Here is a 20126-nt window from a genome sequence, read left to right on the forward strand (position 1 = left end):
ACATGAGTTTTTGACAAAACCTTTTACCAAAGAGTTTTTTACTCTCTGGTAATCGATTACCATATTGTTGTAATCGATTATCAGTAGCAAAATGAGTTTGAAAAAGTTTTCAAACTGAATTTACAACGTTCCAATTATTTTCAAAAGGCTGTAATCAATTACAATGTTTTGGTAATCGATTACCAGTGCCCTTGAACATTGAAATTCAAATTCAAATGTGAAGAGTCACATCCTTTAACTTAAAAGCCTTGTGTAATCGATTACACTAATTTGGTAATCGATTACCAGTGACTGTTTCTGATAAATCAAAAGATGTAACTCTTCAAAAAGGTTTTTGACTTTTTCAAATTGGTTTTAAGTTTTTCTAAAAGTTATAACTCTTCTAAATGGTCTTCTTGACCAGACATGAAGAGTCTATAAAAGCAAGGCTTTGTTTTGCATTTCAATCATCTTGAACACTTATTCATACAATCATTTACAAGACTTGAATCTCTTTGAACTTCTTCTTCTTCTTTGTACCAAAAGCTTTCTGAAGTTTTCTGGTTTTCTAAACCTTGAAAACTTATGCTATTCATCTTTTCATTCTCTTCTCCCTTTGCCAAAAAGAATTCGCCAAGGACTAACCGCCTGAATTCTTTTTGTGTCTCTCTTCTCCCTTTTCCAAAAGAACAAAGGACTAACTGTCTGAATTCTTTTGTGTCTCCCTTCTCCCTTGTCAAAGAATTCAAAACGACACAGTCTGAGAATTCTTTTGATTCTTTCCATTCCCTAATACATAAGTGTTCAAAGGACTAACCGCCTGAGAATTCTTTTGTATCCCCATTCACAAAGTATCAAAGGTTTAACAGCCTGAAATCTTTGTCTCAACACATTGGAGGGTACATCCTTTGTGGTACAAGTAGAGGGTACATCTACTTGGGTTTGACTGAGAACAAGAGAGGGTACATCTCTTGTGGATCAGTTCTAGTGGAGGGTACATCCACTAGGTTCAAAGAGAACAAGGTAGGGTATATCCCTTGTGGATCTTTGCTTGTAAATGGATTTTTACAAGGTTGAAAGAAATCCCAAGGACCGCAGGTCGCTTGGGGACTGGATGTAGGCACGGGTTGTTGCCGAACCAATATAAAAACTCTTGTGTGTTTGTTTCCTTCTTCCCTACTCTTTTACTTTCCGCTGTGCATTTAATTTCTGCTTTTACTTTCTGTTAAGTTTCTCTTCTACTCCTCATTCTCTTAACAATTTAGTAAAAGCCTTAGAAGAGTAGTTTTTTAATTAGTAAAGGTTTAGGAATAGTTAATTCAACCCCCCTTCTTAATTATTATGAGGTCACTCGATCCAACATATCTCACCATAGGACTGTCATCCACCTACACCTTTAAGTCATCATCCATTTTTCCATCACCAATCAACTTGGACAAGTTCAAACACAAAAAGAAGATGAAGGCTCAAATTTCAGAACAAGAAAGATTCCATGTTGCTTTCTTTACAAAAATCAAGCAGAATGTTTATAGAAGGCTTCTTGTTCTAGATATCAACCTTTATGGACATGTCCAACTTCATGAAGTCACCATTGTTACTACACCAAAATAGAAGAGGTATGATTATGAACATATTCTTTCTGATACAAGACTTTTTCTTCTAATGCCATAGTGACCATGGACACTCTTGTACGGACGTGATCAGTGCATACATACATGGTCAAGATGCAACTTCATTGGTTAATCCCTGGTACACAACAATTTGCGTGTCTAACCTTATAAGAAAGTTCAAAAGAAGAAATAGAAAATCTAAAGAAAAAAGAAAAAGAGAAGAACACTCAAGATCATATTCCTCTATGAATTTTTTACCAAAGCAAAAGGGATCCATCTATACAAGTCTAACTTCCACAAGCCAAGTGGGACAAGAAGATCAACATCTAAACACTCTCTTCAAGACTTTTACCAGTGAATCCAGTTGATCTTGTTCTATCACTTGTTGAGAACTCCATGATTGGTGGCATTCTTGCAGAGGTGTATGCTTTCAACCAAGCAATTGCATATTCACCAGGTCTACACATCAACAGAACAACTGATATCAAGATTGAACCAGATCATTGCTACCCCAGGCTACCTCCTAGAGATGAAGGCAAAGAGAAAGGATTCAAGCTTTATTATAATGAAGAGATGCTCAACAAACAAAAAAATGTTGAAGTAGTCAACTATCCAAGAAACTAGAGTTCACCTTTCAGTGGGAAGAAACTAGTGAAGAAATCAGACATTTTTATGCCAAGACCTTCTGGAATCAAATTGTTTGGAATGATATGATCAAGGCTTTATCATTTGATTATGACAACAATGACAATGTTGACCACGAGGATTCCATTCAAGTGTTTTGTTTAGTGAAGATGCATTACTTTGATGATGCATGAGTGTGTTTTTAAAGGACTCTGAAGATGACACAATCATCTCTCGGCTAATAGAACTTCCCATCATCTTCAACGACATTGTCTATGATCTTATGAAGATGGATGAGAGGGATTTCAAAGATCATGTGATGAAAATTCATGAAGTGCAGAAGCCTAAAAGAAAAGAGTTAGAGAAAGCTTATAAAGTTGTTATTGAGGCTAAGAAAGTTGTAGAAGAAAATGCTAAGGCAGAAATTGAAAAGAGAACAAAGGCAATCCAACAGGTGTTGGATGATGCTGCAAAAGTTACTAAGGTATTTATTGATCTCACTATCGAGGTTTGCCTTTGTCCAATGCAACAAAAGTGAACAAAGGCAAACCTCAACAGAATGAAGAACAAGCAGCATCCCCTATAAAGTCTAATGCAACAAAAGCTAATGAGGTTGTTCGAACACATCAACCCGAACCTGCATCCAAGTAGGCTAACACCTCAAATGAAGCCTCTTTAGTGGAAAAGGAGGTTCGTGATGCTATTGTTGTCTTCTCTAGCAACTTTGATGTTGCACTAATCAACTTATCTGCCTCTAGTTCCTTAACTAAAGATCACATCCAAGCAATGCTTGATCAAGCCCTGACAAGGCAGAATGAAGAAACTCAAATGTTGGTAACTCATGTCATGGCTCAACAAAGAGAGGAAACAAGGAAGGAACTACAAGCTTATGTTGAACAACAAATATTGAAGAGTGAGCAATATAAGCATTCCATTCAATTTACTATTGCTACTCAATTCACCAGTCTATCAAAAATGCTACTACATAACCTACAACAAGCTTAACAAATCATGTTGGGTGTTGTCGTCCAACCACCTCCTATCGTCTAATAACAACCAACTCCAAGTATACTGCTTGCACCTCTTGAAGCAACACCATCATCACCAACATCAATACCACCACCATCCAATCAAGGGTGACAATAATTTCCAATCATCATTTCTTTCTTTGAACCCTAAGTCTTTTTGTTAATTCCAATAAGGAATTTAAATAATACAATTGTGGTTTGGTTATCTCTTGTTTGTTTTTATTATTATTTGTTGTTTTATATATATATATATATATATGCTTTACATGTCATGCATAAAGGTTATTGAACTCGAGGGGAGTTTTTATAAACCTACATACATATATATTTGCTATGATATTATTGTTCTACAACATAATTCATAATCATGCATTATCCTTCTATCTTATGGTTTATCATCATATAAAAGAGGGATATTGTTAAGTCTGGATGGTCTATTGTCAACTGGATGATCCGTCCTTACCCATAACTTTTATGATCACAAAAGGTATAAATTATCGATGGACTAATGAGCTATTTTTAAGTGAACAAGAACTACTATATATGAGCACACTTGGTATTACTTCATACTTTACAACTCTTATAAGTACACATCCAATCACAAATGGAAACTGTTTTATTAAAGAGTAATATCCAACATCCAATGCACTATTCTAAACTAGCATCCACTCATTGTGGAAACTAGTGTCTATACATTGTATTGTTTTTATTCACGTCCAATGAAATTAATCACTTATATAGTCTCTTTTATATCAAGTATAAGTGACATCCAACATTGTACTAGAATCAACGTTTGCTACAAAGGGAAGTGCATGACTTAACTTTCACAAATTCATTTTTGCCTATCTTATTTTGAATTGCTAACATTTGAATTTAAGGAAGGAAATAATAGAAAGGAATAAAAGGTGTTCAAAGGAATATTCCTTAGAGGTCATTATTGCTAAAGAGAGGAACACATGCAATTGTCTGTACTTTTATTCTTTCTCTATCCATAAGAGCGTAACATGTAGCACTACCTCTAGTTGTGAGACAACAATCAAATCAGAGAGAAGTGTTAATCCCATAATGGATACTTTCATCAAGTCTATAAAAAGTGATCAAGGCTCTACTATTAAGATCAAGAAGAAAATGAACAAAAATACGAAGTGAAAAGCAAGAGGATTCTGAAGTGAGAATTTGTCAAGTCATTGAAGGATACCTAACAATGCTTAATAAGTTCATTTACGTAGCAAAGTTATTTATTTGTATTTGAGCTTAATTGTTTATTCACTATGTTGAGTGATTTGAATCTATGTATTGAATCAAATATTTTTTTTTGTGAAAGCTAAGAGTGGTTTAGCGTTAAACAATACTTGTGTGTCTTAGATTCAGGGGGAGTCTAAGGGTGTGCCAGTAGTGGCCTAGAGAATACTATTGTAGCCAAGAGTGGTAGGAAAAAATACATGTTTGTAATCAAGGTTTGATTAGTGGAACCCTTGACTGGTTTGTGAAGGAGAACTGGACGTAGTTCTTAGCGAATCACTATAAACTAAGTGTTTCTACTTATCTCTCAAGCTATTTGATTAGTATTCTCTTTAGTTTATATTGACACACTTTGTCACACAATCATTATTTTGAAAAAACCTTTGTGAAAATACTTTTTTATCAATCACTGGATGAAAATGTTTATTAAAATAATTTCTAATCAAGTGACAATATAAAAGTTTTTATACTAATAGTGTATCATAATAAGTTTATTTCACACAATGATTATATTTTAGTTGGCAATGCAATTGAGTTTGTGGAGAAGGATATGGGTTCAATCCCCACATAATACATCATTGAAACTAAAAAAACAACTTTAAATGTGACTAAACCTCGAAACAAAGATTAACCACATGTCTTAATTAGGTGGTTAAAAATAAAAACAAAAAATTCAATTTCATCTAACTCAACTATTTGATGCAATATTGAAAGCTCGACTTTGACAAACTCATTATTAGCAAGAACTCTTTGTTGTGTTTTTGAGTTTGAAAAGGTATTTCAAAAGGCAAAGTCCCACATTTCCTAGAATATCTTTGGCGGAAGTGTTTATATATCAACTTGTGATATGGGTTATCAAAGTGGCTAGTAAGAGGTGGAAGTCTCACGCACATGAGCTTGGGTCTTGTGGACTTGACATTGTGTAAATCCACCAATATGCCCCCATGGGGTGTGATAATGGGTCGTGCAATCTTTTGATTTTTTATTTAATCAAATTCCTTTTGGGAATTATTTTAAATTCAAAAGTTTATCCAAAAATTCTGGTTTTTAGTGTGACAAATTTTAATTTGGCTCAATTATGAAAAACATTGGATTTCTAGTCTTCATCATTCATTTGTTTTTGTGTTTTGTCTTTAAACATTTTCATAATCGTATCAATTATTTTCATCACGATTTAAAAGTCCTTTAATTTCAAATGATCACAAAGTGCTCGACTAGTGCTATATATACGACCTTCTCTAACCATGTTTTTCACACTGAAAAGAAAATCCTTTTCTTCTCTCTCTAGAATCCTTTCTCTATTTTTGGGTTTGATTTTTCGCCCTTGCTTCTTTTTGTGGTCTCAACACATCTAAGGAGTTCTTGTTTATCTTGGGGTGGCTTGAATGGTATACCACATATAAGTCCTTTGGGACAGTGCTCATACACACCTTAGGAAGCCATTCTTCATGATCTTCAACATTGTTTCCAACAATCTAAAGGACTTATAACTGCTAGAGAAAAATATTGATATTTTCACTCTAGTGTAGACTTCTTCGATTCCCACTGTTGAATCCACATCCCTGTTTTTAATTATGACAAACCATTAGTAATGAAAATTGAAAGGATGATTGAATAAAGTGATGGCTAACATTCTGCTTAACTGTTTTAGTGTTTATTACTTTGAGAAGCAAAGATGTTCTTTCATTCTGAGGTACTCAGAATGATGCTCAGAAAGGATCACAAAACTGCTGTCAGAATTCAGTACTTAGAAGAATTCTTGAAGCCCATCAGAATGATGAAGTTTGCTTCCCTCTGAGTACTTGGTTATTTGAAATATATTTAACAGCAAGGCCTTACATAGAAGATTTTTCAAAGGCTACATGAAGAGCATCATGGTTCAGAGTGAAGCTATGTAGAGTCTACATTAGAATGGTGAAAACCTTGACTCTGAGTTTTTAAACATCAGAATCATTTAGAAAGACTCGTAATGCATCACTTGAACATTAGTAGAAGACTTAAGTCTGATAGTTCTTCACCTTCCATATGTTGCCATAGTTTCCGAAGGCACATCAAAACGAAAGAATTAACTACATAAGAAGATGCAAGATTGTCGAATGATTAAGTTTTCCATGAGAAACATTGATGTCAAGCATCAGGCTGCAAGGCTGAGGAGAACTACTCAGTCTTACCTTGGACAATGCACTAACACACTAGCAAATCAATTTCTACTAAGTCTTTTTTAAGTAATCAACTTCAAAATGCTTTGAAGCTGTGAAAAGGTGTTAAGAGTGATGAAGTTGTACTACATCAGAATGGGATATCAATCCGAACTTCATCAAAGGAATTCATCAAATTTTTGATTCATTCTCAGTAAACATCAAAATGGCTATTTTGATTGTTTTTCAAAATGCCCAGCAGAAAGGTTCCTCGAAAAGAGAACCTTAGAATGGCTCTATCTGCGGTCACATCATGACAACTGGAAAGTGCACCTACTTGCTCTAGAAGTGTGTTAGTTGTATGGAGGCTACTATAAAGGTCTTCTAGGAGCTTTATGAGGCAATTTCAAAGGCTATGAAGAACAAGTTGAAGCATTCAAAATATGCAACCCATTGTGCTAGATCTTTAACTGAGAAATTCATGTTTCAGCTTCAACCCTCTTTATAAGCGAGACTCATTTTTGTATTGTGCTTTCAAAGTTTGTAATAGTTTTAGATAGAAGTGTTAGATTAATTTCGTGAGTGGAATCCCTCATGCGAGGAGAAAATCTGTAATTTATGCAGTTAATCATAGACCATTTTCTATAAGGACCAATAGCGGCTGGCAAAGAAGAAATCCAATGGTGTAGCTGGTCTAGCTAAGGCTAGGATTGAAGTCCAATGGGGAACTAACAAGTTTGTGAAATCCAGTGGTTGCTAGTAAAATTGTGAACTGGTTGTGTTGATGAAAATCTTATATTGAAGGGTGAAGACTGGACATAGTCCTAGGTTGCGATGAACCAATATAAAAACCTTTATGCACTCTTCTTCCTTATCTTTTCTTTACTTTTCTTTGCATAGATTTAAGAAAATAGTTTTGATCAAAACACTAAATCTGTTATTTTCATCCTAACAACATAAGTGAAATTTTGTTTACCAAAAGGTTTTTATTAAACAACCATCTTTGGAACAAAAGCTTTAATTTGTAGAAGAAATATTTTTCCAAAACTGTTGCATTTTCATTCTAAGCTCAGAACAATTTTCTCTTTCTGAACCTATTCATTTTGAACTATAATTAGAAACCTTTTTGCATTTAAAAGAAGATTAATAGTTTTTCAAAACCCCATTCTTGGTATTTTTGTCACTTCACCCTCTACTACCTTTGCCAAGCCACTCTTGGATGTGTCTAAGATCCAGGTCTTTGTAGGCCAAAATTTTCAACACTATCAGGAATGTGTCCACACATTACTGGACATGCATGGGGTAGTTTTCACCCTTACCGCCAAAAGGCCTGACTTTGCTACACCTGCCAAACAACTTGAACAATCGAATCAAGTGAATAAGGTATGTCATCACACCTTACTGAGTACATTGTCTAACAAGTGTCTCGATGTCTACTTTTCGTATAAGGAAGCAAATGAGATATGTGACCCCTTGTTTTGAAGCATGCTGTTAAGGACATAGTCAGGCAATGTTTCATCATCGATAATTACTATCACTGGACAAAAAGGACATCAAGGTACAAATCAAAGAGTACCACAAGTTACTTGAAGACCTAAAGGAAAAAAACACAACCCTACCTGACAAATTTATTCCTAGCTCCTATTGAGAAACTTCATGAATCCTAGACTAATTACAAACAACAAATGAAGCATAGGCACAAACAGATGTCTCTGTCAGACCTTATCACACACATCATCATTAAGGATACCAAATAAAATGAATATGTTGTTGCAAGGGCCAAGGCTTTATCTTCCAAGGCAAATATGGTGCAAGATAATGCAATTCAGAAAAGGTACAGTAACAAAACTGATCACAAGAAAATAAATCCTACGTGTTCCTACTTCTAACCCCACTTTCAAGAAAAAAGGAAATTGTTTTGCTTATGGAGGGCCAAGACATTATGCAACATAGTGCAAACATCGAGTGGTGAGAAATAATAATAATTGTTGTGATCATTTCTCAAGTTCATAAGCCTAGGGCTAACCTAGCTAAAAGAGATGAAATAATTGTTGCAATCATTACTTAGGTCAATGTTGTGACCAATGTTAGAAAATAGGTGGTAGACTCCGGGGCTACCAAGCACATCTGTGCTGATAGAAATTTGTTTACCTCCTACACTGTTGGGTAAATGGGTTATTAGTAGGTTGTGGTTCATGAATAGCAGATTTGTGGTTTTAAACATTGAGGACAACAATCTCAAGTACTAAAGTGACTATAGAAATCTTATTATTTTTCAAACTCATAATTTCTATAAAAAAAAAATAAATGGAGTTGGAGAGGTGTTTTTGTTGTTTTGCTGCATGGAGATGGAATGCCTAGAAAACCTGTACCAATGATGAGCATTATGAAGGAATTGAAAGTGGTAGTGCAAAGGTTTTGATTATGAGTCACAAAATATTTTTTTTGTTGCCAATTTATTCAAAACACATGGTACATTAATTTTTTTGAATCAATATAATATTCTTTTATTATAATTTTGGATAAAGGAGATTCTTCAAAGAAAATAAAACTAATTTCATTATATGGTGTTGTTGGAATTTTTTATGTGGTTTCAATGAAAAATTTAGTGTGTTTTATAAATTAAAAAAAAGAACATAATGCAAGTTTTAAATACCATGACATCATTGTATTCAAGGATGGATTTAAGGTAAGGGCTAGCAGGGGCCTTGCCCCCTCCCTCTAGATTCTTTATATACTTGAGAAGAAAAATAAAATAAAATAAATATTGATAGAGAAAAATAGAGTATTGAATTAATGTTTGCTTAATTTTATTCTAGTAGTAGATTTTACCTCTAGTTTTACACATGAATTTGATAATAAATATGTTTGTGGAACATTTTATTTATCAAAAAAGTTATTTATGAAATAATTGTGTAAAAAGAAATTTTCGGCCCCTTTTTCATGTATTCATGGATCTGTCCTTGATTGTATTATTGTTTGAGCTTCCAGCAAGTGCACCGCATCACACAAGTAGTATAAAACGGTAAGAACCGAGTATCGAACACTCAGGGAACTTGTGTTATTTGGTAAGCTATTTCAGCAAATAGGTGCTATTGTGTGAAAGTAAGTGTGAATATGAACAAGTGTATAAACTATCTGTGCAAAAAAAGAAAGAAAAATCACACGAGAGAAATGATGTGTAAAAACAAGTAGAGAACACGTTGGTCTTCCTAATAGGTGCCTGATGCTAAAAAGATATTCTCTATCTAACAATGCTCATGTGTTCTTATGGTGTCTCCTGAAATACTAAACCACGATTCCTCATGATAGCTTAGCCTAATCCTGATCAAGCATCGTCCGCAAATTCCTCTTGTAAGACTTAACTCAACCAGGACTGCATTAAGACACACATACTCAACTAACTTATCGCACCCTGATTCCTCATGAAAGAACGATAACTCAGCCCTGCACTATCAAGGACTTTAGAGTCATACCAATTTCCACTATTGAATGACCCTAACAAAGCATGCATCTATGTGGTCAAGGTAAAGGCATACTGGAATGAAAAGCAGATAGCACAGAGAACACACAAAACATCATTAAATAGATAAACATATATTTACATCAGGTACTTACATGGAAGATCAAATAGAGGATTTAGCTTTCCATACCAGGAAGCTTTCTTAAAAACAAAGAGAAGAACAAGATGAAAGATTGCAAAAATATAAGTGGTGAGGATGCCTCCTTCACCTCTAGGATCTCATAATCACTCACAAACTCATCTCAAGCTTTCAAACCGGCTCTTGCTTCGAGCTCTGGTCTCTGCAGATCTTCACACAACAAAATCTCTCAAAACTCTCTGGAACTTGGACCTTTCTCTCTCTAGAAACCCTAGACATACAAAGCTCTGAATCCCAGTCCAAACTCTCTTCACAAAATCTGATTTCAGGTTTAAATAGGTGGCCTTGTTCATGCTCGTGTGCTTAGCGCACATTAGTGATTTTTGGCTTAACGCGCCTTTCTCGCTTAGCGGATGAACTGAAGCGGTGCACTTAGAGAGATGAAGCGGTGCGCTTAGCGAACTTGTACAACTCATCTTCTTCTGGATTCTTCCTTGCGCTTAGCCCAGGAATGTTGCGCTTAGCGGATGCTCGCTAAGCCAGCAGATTGGCTTAGCGAGAAAGTGAAAACAACCTTTTCCAAAGCGTACCTAATTAACCTGAAATTGAGAGAAAATGGTTATTAAGCACACAAAATGGAAATACTAAGTATTTATTACCTATACTTAACAAAAAGTACTTATAACATTACAAAATAACCATAAATTGGGAGAGTTTGATACAATTTATACAAGTTTTATACACAAAAGTTAGTCATTTTCACCGACTAACAATTATGTACCTTGATCCCCCTATCTTGTCTTTGGTTTAAGGATCTCAAGTTGAAAGAGCTAGGCATTAATGCTGAACTAACAATGGCTATAGCAAGTGGATTACAGATTTGCATAAAAGAGAATTTTCATAGAAAATCAACCTTTAGAATGGTGAGATAAATTGAAAATTAAAAATTGTAGTCTTCTATCATATAGTTACAATAATTGATGTCATAGTTAATTTTTTCAATTTGAATTTAGATTTGTGAGAAAATTATTTAACTTGAAAATGCCTTGATGGTAAAAAGTTTGTTTGTATCATTTATAGTTTAATCCCTTGAGTTAAAAATTTATAGGCAAGTTGGCAGTGTGTGTGGCCTGATTGAAAAACTTTATATAATGTGTTGAGATTAAAAGCCTTCCAAGGATTGAGAGGTACGATATAGTGAGAGCATAAATTTCATGAATGAGAAGAAGATACTATCTTTTGAGTCATTTTGTTTTAAGAATTCTTTAGTACACATCACTTGATTATGGTGCGTTACTTAGTGGTTAACTAACTAAATAAGACTTAAGTTGGGATTTATTACTATAGAAATGGTTGATTATGAGACTTAGTAGTTAAAAAACTATTTAAGCAAATATTCCTTTAGAATATAAATTGAGAAATATGGTGATCAAGCAATTGCTTAAAAGAAAGAAATTCATTGATTCTGCAAAGTCAATGACGGATTCGACCAATCTTCTAACTAAAATCCCAAGGAAAAAAATATTATAGAAACATCAAGGGTTATCATAATTTATTAAGCCACTTGAAAATAAACAAGTGATGGTGAACTAACCTTTGCAAGGGTGTGTTTGTGGTAAAGAAGAAGTCATCCAAGAACCTATTCAATGTGAATACATCTCTGTGTCTCCCACACCTTGGACAAGGTAGGATTATCAACATGTTCCATCTACTACTTATAATGTGTTGCTTGTTGATGCTATAGTAGCATTGGACACTTCTTCCAAGATGCGACTAGCAAATCCCAACCTGGTCAGGATGGAATCTCATTGGTTAATCCATGTAACTCAACAACATGTGCATCCAGTCTCTGAAAAAGAAGGAGAAAAAAAAGAAAAGCAAAAGAAAAAGAATAAAACCAAAATCTCTCTTGATTTTATACATTCTTCCACTTTTTCAAAAATCAACATCGATCCATTAGTGGAATATCAGCCTCCATAGATCAGATGGAGAAAAAAGATCAATATATGGACGCTCATCACAAGACGTCTTCCACTCAATCCTACTTATCTTATTCTATCTGGTGCAGACCCAACATCTATTGGTGGGATTCTTTCATAGATGTACATCTTCAATTAGGCCATTGCCTATATATCCACCAAATCTTCATATAAGTAGGACAACTAACATAAAGATGGTTCTTGATTGTTGTTGCCCAAGTTTTTTTGTTCATGATGAAGGCAAAAAGAAGGGATTTAAGTTGTACTTCAACGAAGAAATGCCTTGTAGGTGGAAATAGTCAATCATCCTAGGAACTGGAAATCACTTTTTGATAGGAAGAAACTTACAAAGAAACTAGATAGTTTTGATGCCAAAACCTTCTGGAATAAAACTATTTGCGATGACACTCTCAAGGCCTCTTCATCTAGGTATGATGGCAGTGACACTGTAGACCACAAGAATTCTATCCCTTGTAGAGAGCTACCAAGGAAAATAATGAATAAGATGCAAGAGCTACCAAGCAAGCTAAAGAAGATAAAGGAAAGATTACTGAGGTCTTTGTTAATCTAAACATCTATGGTGAATTGCAAGAGATTGATGAACGAGCAACATTCCCTATAGAGCCCATTATTGCCAAGGCTGATGAGGTCGTCCATTCCAAACAACATGTTCTTGCGTCCAAGCAGGTTGAACCCTTAAGTGAAGCCACTTCAATTCAAAAGAATGCTCCTGATACAATGGTTGTTTTCAAAGACTCTCTAATGTTGCCCCTATCAACTTTGCTGCCCCCAATACTCTTTCAAAAAATAAAGTCCAAGACCTTGTGATTCAACCTATGTGATAAACGTCAAATTTATCGGATTTTCATATGCATTTTGTCACATTTATTTGGCATTTTAGTTAACTTTAGGCCTTGTTTTGAATCAAACTAGCTTTAAAATCAGATTTTACTTAGGTAGAATTTTATTTTTTTAGTTATTTTTAATGAATTTTTGATAATTTTTCAGCAAAAACAAGTCATTATGGCCGGAGCTCCAAAAGACCAAAATCAGCAAAAAGTTCAGGAAGGAGAAATTGTAGAAATTGAAGATAAAAGCTAGGAAAATCAAGAGCAAAATATTTTTCAAGGATAAGTTTGCTGAAGAAGAAGATAATTACTTGAATTAATTAGAGATATTATTTGTTTGTAATGTCTTGTGATTATTTCCTTAATTAAACCTAGATATAATTCTATAAATAGGAAGCTAGGCATTCATTGTAACATGGTAGAAGTCCTGAGCAATTCTTAGAATTATATTTTAGACTTCCACCTACTAGACGCCTCCATTATTTCATTAGACACTTTAGGTTTCATTGTATTATTTTTATGAGTGCAATTCCTTGAGTTCTTTATTTTTTTTCGTACTTGATGCTTTTATTTGATTGATCATCTTATAAATGAATTCAAGAATTGACTTGTGCTTTGGCAAGCCTTATTGAAACTCGAACATGAATCAAGTAATTAATTGGGGGTTATCTCTAGTAATTAAATGGCTAATTCTCGACCATTAATGTTGATTGCTTGTGTCGGTATGTCCAAAGGATTGGGTATCGGGCAAGTAGTTTTAAATCTATGACCATGCAGGAGATGGGGTAGAATAAATTAGTGAATTGGGGATATGCAAGAGAGATGTGTAGAGAATAGTGAATTTACAGTGGATCGAACGAATTCCAAGTCCAAACCTAGACATTCATTCATCAAGATCGACATCACCATCCAAGTCTAGTATTTCTATCTTTACTTAATTATTTTATTGTCATTTAATTATTATTGCAATTTATTTTTGTTTATTTATTTCATGACAATCAAAAAACAAAAATACAAAAACCTAGTTCTTAGTTAAATAATTACATGAAATCCCTCCTTTATTCCTTTAGGAGACGACCTGAACAATAATTCAGTTACTACATCATGATTGGGTTACACTTGGCCTATAAGTTGAATCTAATGTGAAATAAAACCCTAACACTATGTTGAAGAAAAAAAAGAAGAAACTCAAGAACTGGTTAACTAGGCTATGCTGCAACAATGAGAACAAACAAGGAAGGAGATACAAGCCTATATTGAACAACAAAGATTGGAGAATGAGTAGTATAATCTATGCAACATGCTATTGTTACTAAGTTCACCAACTTATCTTAGATGTTGTTACAAAAGTTTCAACAAGCTCAGCAGAGCATGCTTATAGCTATCATCAACCCTAGCGTCCAACCACAACCAACTCTTCCACCTACATCTACACCAAGTATTCTACCTACACCTGCTCAAGTTGAACCTACACCACCAAGTCAGCCACCGCCAATAACTCCAAAATGAAAATGATGTCCAATCATCATTTCTTTCTTTGAATCCTATGTCTTTTTGTTAATGACAAAAGGGGGAGAAGGTTAATGAAATTTTGATATGTAAAGAAGCACTCTTCTTAATAATACTAGTGGTTTTGGTGCTCATTTATGTGTGTTTATATATATATATATATATATATATATATATATATATATGCTTTGATACATAATTGATAATCTCTCTATCTTTATCACATGATTATGTTTTATCTTGATCAAAATTTATATGGTTTGTCATCATTAAAAAAAGGGTGATTGTTAAGTTGGATGGTTTACTTAGTCACAAATGGAAGATTCATCCTTGCTCATGACTTTGATTATTACACAAATAGGAATTACTACATATGAGGAAACATGGTAATAATTGTCTATCTTAAATCTCTTATTAGTTTGCATTCATTTGCTTTGGAACCCTATTTTATTAAGAATAACATCTAGCGTTCAACACATTGTTATAAGCTAGTGTCCACTCTTGTGTAAAAACTAGTGTTTATACATTGTGTTCCTTTTACTCGCGTCCAATGGACTTACTGACTTACACTAATTGTTTTATATTAAGTATAAGTGACGTCCATTTATGCACTGGATTCATGTTAGCCAAAAAAAGGAAGTGGACGAACTCATATTTAGTAAATTCATTTTGCCTCTCTTATTTTGAATTGCTAACATTTAAATTTCAAGTAAGAAAGGACATAGTGCTATAGAGGAAGGATTCTGAAAGAATTCTTCCAAGTCAATAAGTGCTACAGAGGAAGGAGCACATGCAGTTGTCTATACTTTTATTCCTTCTATCTCCATAAAAATGCAATGTGTGGCAATGCCTCCAGTTCCGAGACAATGTTGATGTCAAGGAAAGTGCTAATCCCATAATGGATCTCTTCAATGAAGTCTATAAAAGGAAACTCAAGCTCTATTATTCAACATAAGAAAACAAAGAGAAAAAAGGGCAAGTGATATTCGAAGTGATCATTTCTGTTATATTAGTGGACGATATATTATTGTGGTTAAGTTGTTCATCCTTTGCTTAGCAAAGTTATTTCATTGTATTTGAACTTAAGCATTTATCCTCTCTATTGAGTGATTTGAATCTTTGTATTCATTCAAACATTGTTGTCTGTGAATACCAAGAGTGGCTTAGTGTTAAACAATACTTAGGTGTCTTAGATTTCAGTGGAGTCTAAGGGTAAGCCATAAAGGGCCTTAAGAATACTGTTTTAGCCAAGATTGGTAGGACGTAATACTTGTAGTCAAGTTTTGATTAGTGAAACCCTTTACTAATTTGTAAAGAAAAACTGGATGTGACTCTATTTGAGTGAACCAGTATAAACCTAAGTGTTTCTACTTCTCTCCAAAGTTGTTTTATTAGTATTCTCTTCGGCTGGTTTTGATACACTTCATCACATAAGTCTGCTTTTGAAAAACCTTTGTGAAAACTTTGTTTTATCAAGCAACGGACAATAACGTTTTGTTTTCAACAAAACTATTTTTTATTCATTGGACAATACCTTTAGTAACTAGGTTTTAAGCATATCCTCCTGTGAAGAACTTTTCTTTGAGAAAAAGTTTTCATATTTAACTAACACACTATTCAACCCCCTTCTAATGTGATATTTTTTTATTTCAAAGGTAAGAAAGAAAAGTCGTTGGCACTTAGCATCCATAGGACCAAGAAGCCTTCATCGTCTATAACTCCCTCATCCAAAGCATCATCAAAAGCACTAAGTGTGGGCAATTGCTATGATGATGAATCTAAAGACAAAGAAATTAACGAAGATGATGAGTTGCCATTCATTTCAAGAAAAATTAGGAAGATGTGGAGAGACAATAGTGGATCCAAAAGGTTCTTCAAGGAAAAAAAGTAATACTGAGAAGAGTCTAATCATCTAATATGAGTAAAAAAAAACCTAGAGACTTCAAATCAGAATGCCCACAACTGGAAAAGACCAAAGACAAGAAGAAATCCTTCAAGTCAAAAACCAAGAAAATCTCATGAGTACCTGGGAAGATTTAAGATCGGATGAAGAAGACAAGGAGGAAACCAATTTGTGCCTAATAGCTGATATAACATCAGAAGATCAGATTCAGAAAATGAAGAAAAGGTAGAGCTTGATAAACCATAATCCTTCAAACAAGCTTATCATGAGCTACTCTAAAACTCCTTCATCTCTCATAAGCTTACAAGTCTTTAAGAAAAAAAATTCAAAAAACTTAGCAAAGATCATATCCAACTTCAAAAATTTTATGAAGAAACACAATAGTCCTTTAGAATCTATTTTAATGAGCAATGATTTTGAAAAAAGAAAAAATTCAGAGTCCTTGTTCCATCTTGAAAATGAATAGTTATCCAAATAAAAGACATCTTATTACAAAACTTTCATGATTTAGAAACAAAAAATAAGGTAGTTCAAAATGATTAGAAAATTATCAACGAGTTACAGGATCACCTCAATGAAGAAAAGTTTGATCTTTAGAGAAACTATGCTTTTCTACAAAAAAAAAAAAAAAAGTTTCAAGATTCACTAAAGACCAAGCCTTGCCTCAATACAAAAGGTTTCAAGTCATCCAAGGCACATGTAATCGATTACCATCCAAGTGTAATCGATTACCAAGGGTTTGAAAGTGTGTAATCGATTACACATCATATGTAATCGATTACCAGAGACTCTGAACGTTGGGAATTCAAATTTTAAATAAAGAGTCACAATTGTTCAATAAAAACAACTGTGTAATCGATTACACCAATGCTGTAATCGATTACCAAAGAGGATCTTCAGGAAATATCGCGAACAGTCACTTCTTATCATTTGGATTTTGAATGGCCATCAAAGGCCTATATATATGTGTGACTTGGGACGAAATTGCAGAGAGTTTTGCTGGTCCAAAATGTCTTATCCTCTCAAAAGACAATGAGAGAGATTCTAAAAGAACTTCATTGTCAAATGCTCTCTCAAAAGAAATCCTTGGTCAAACACTTGCAAAATCTATAAGGATTCTTACATGGACTTCAATCATAATATCCTTCTCTTCAAGAGAGAATTCTTCTTTCTTTCTTCTTATTCAATGAGATTTTTTAAGGGACCGAGGGTCTCTTAAGTTGTAAGGAATGTTGAACACAAGGGAAGGGTTGTCCCTGTGTGGTTCAAACTTTGTAAACGAATTTTTACAAAGGGAGTGGAAAATCTCAAGTGGGTTGCTTGAGTACTGGACATAGGCACGGAATTTGCCGAACCAATATAAAATTGTGTTTGCATTCTCTCTTCCCTTATCTTATTTATTTTGTTGCAATCAATTGTGTCTTGCATGTTTAAAGAATATTATTAAATTGATTGCTACTTCTTCTGCATTCTGAGCCTATCTCTTTTAGAAGGGGGTTAAAAGTTTGTTAGTGGAAAATTAATTCACCCCTTCATAAGTTATTGAGGCCACAAGGTCCAACAAAAAGCATTTGAACAATTGCAGTTAGTTCAAAGAAAAAAAATAAATATGTAATTTTTTTAGCTTAAAATTCAAGAAATAAGAAAGGATTTGAAATGATTCATTTTCACCTAAAATCTCTAATACGTAAATCAAAAGGATAAGTTCTTCATGACTTTGATATTGAATCATCATCTTCCCAAGTGTCCATCCTTTAGTGCATATTACAAAAATTTATTAATGTCAAACTGAATAATAAGGAGAGGAAACCAAATTCAGAGGCACACTTTTCTTATATAAGTTCACTATTTAGGAGATAGAAATTACTTTTCTAGATTTCTTATATAAGCTAGTCAGTTATTGCATAGAAAATACAAAGTTAACCTTATAGCCTAATAGGTCGTGAAGTCATAAACAATGAAGAGATGATTAATTAATCAATGATAAAGTAAGAGGCAAGCATCCATATGACTTACAGTTGAGTTAAAAGGAAATTAGAGGGTCTTAGCCTATGAAAACTAGTATGGTTTCCATGTTGATCCAAATGAGAGACACCAGAATAGAAGCCAATATGAGACAAAATACAGCAGTTTATGTTTGCATCCCAATTCTTTGATATTGTTGAGCTCCATAAGCCTGTCCACAAATTGTTTCCCACCCACTAGCCATTCCCATCTATCACCATATGCAAATTATCAATGCACCAAGTTATAAGGAAACGAAATAATGGTAATTTTTAGTAGCATAACACGCTTGAAATAGTTTATAAAGAAGATAAACTAATCACTAAATGCAAGCATTTAGTAATATCACCATTATCAGGAAAAACATTTAGTAATAACAAGATAAGCATCTTATTTTAGGTTAACCAATAGGGTAAACAACTTGAACCAATTCAGTGAACAAATCAATTTTTAGGTTAACCAACGGGGTAAAGAAAACAACCTAAATCAATCACAACAAACAACACAGTCATGGAACTTCCATTCCCCATTTCAACACTTCTCACCTCAAATAAGTTAAAATCATAAATCTCTTTAGCAAACAAAAAGAAATGCAGCTCAAAAACACATCAAAACAAAACAACTTTCATTCTTTAATTTCTTTCATCTCCTTTATAATTGTAGCTATGAATCTTCTAGTGTAGCTAACAAAGTAAAGTTCCATGCTTATTTTCTCAACTTTTATCAAACACTAAAAAAGAGAAAACGAATCAATTAATTCAAAATGTTATGAAATGAAACAATTAAAATGGAGAAGAAGCTTGTAGCAATTCAATACCTTTGCATGTTGAGGTGACAAGCTCTTTAATAGTCGAATTAAGAGAAAATCGATCCTCTGTGGATTTCACATATGACACAAAGGAGAAGACAAAGGACGCAAAGGAGAACATAGAGGATGTTGTGGGGTCTATGAAGGACAGGGTGGAGAACGCAGCAGAGAAGACTTTTGACTATTCATATGACACAAAAGAGAGTGCCAAGGACACAACGAGAATGGTCGCAGACAAGAGTAGGGAGGGGGCTGAGAGGATGAAGGAGAAGATGGAGGAGGTGGCGGTGTTGGCAGGGGAGACACTAAAGAGTTTGGCGAAGAAGGCAAAGCAGGGCGTGCAAGGGGCATGGGAGATGGCGGTAAACCTTCAAGACTAAGATGAAGAGTTTTGCAAAAATTATTTAAACCTAGGCACAACAAAACCATGACGATTTTAGAAAAATAGTCATTGACCAACGAGTCCCAACGATGGTTTTCCAAAAACCATCGCAGACTAGCTAATGTTAACAAGTCCCAATGACGGTTTTCCCAAAACCGTCATAGTTTCACTAATCTTAACAACGGTTTTTTTAAAAACCATCGCTAACGACTTGAGTTAATTACAAAAGTGTCACCGCCCTATTTTTAAAGACGGTTTTTGTATAATTGTTGTAGATCCATCGTCGTGAAATGCGTGTTTTTTAGTAGTGTGTGGAACTTATATTTATTAATTATATTATTTTGCGTCCAATGCGCCGTTATTAAAACCAACATCCATTTAAAAAAAAAAACTAATACTTATGTACTGAGTGTCTTTATGCCTCCAAAAAGGACATAACTAACTTATATAATTATTTTTTATACATTCAG

The 20126-nt window shown here is 34.0% G+C and overlaps 1 protein-coding gene across 1 annotated transcript; it reads left to right on the forward strand.

Moving 5' to 3' along the window:
* Positions 1 to 2502: 2502 nt before the first annotated feature.
* Positions 2503 to 19654, forward strand: LOC100802413 (uncharacterized protein ECU03_1610-like). The gene is made up of 2 exons (XM_014775086.1): positions 2503 to 2697; positions 19367 to 19654. The coding sequence occupies exons 1-2, from the start codon at positions 2503 to 2505 to the stop codon at positions 19652 to 19654; spliced, it is 483 nt and encodes a 160-aa protein (XP_014630572.1).
* Positions 19655 to 20126: the final 472 nt, after the last annotated feature.

This window comes from Glycine max, chromosome 4 (genome assembly GCF_000004515.6).
Source record: "Glycine max cultivar Williams 82 chromosome 4, Glycine_max_v4.0, whole genome shotgun sequence".
In the NCBI taxonomy this organism is placed as follows: Eukaryota; Viridiplantae; Streptophyta; class Magnoliopsida; order Fabales; family Fabaceae; genus Glycine; species Glycine max.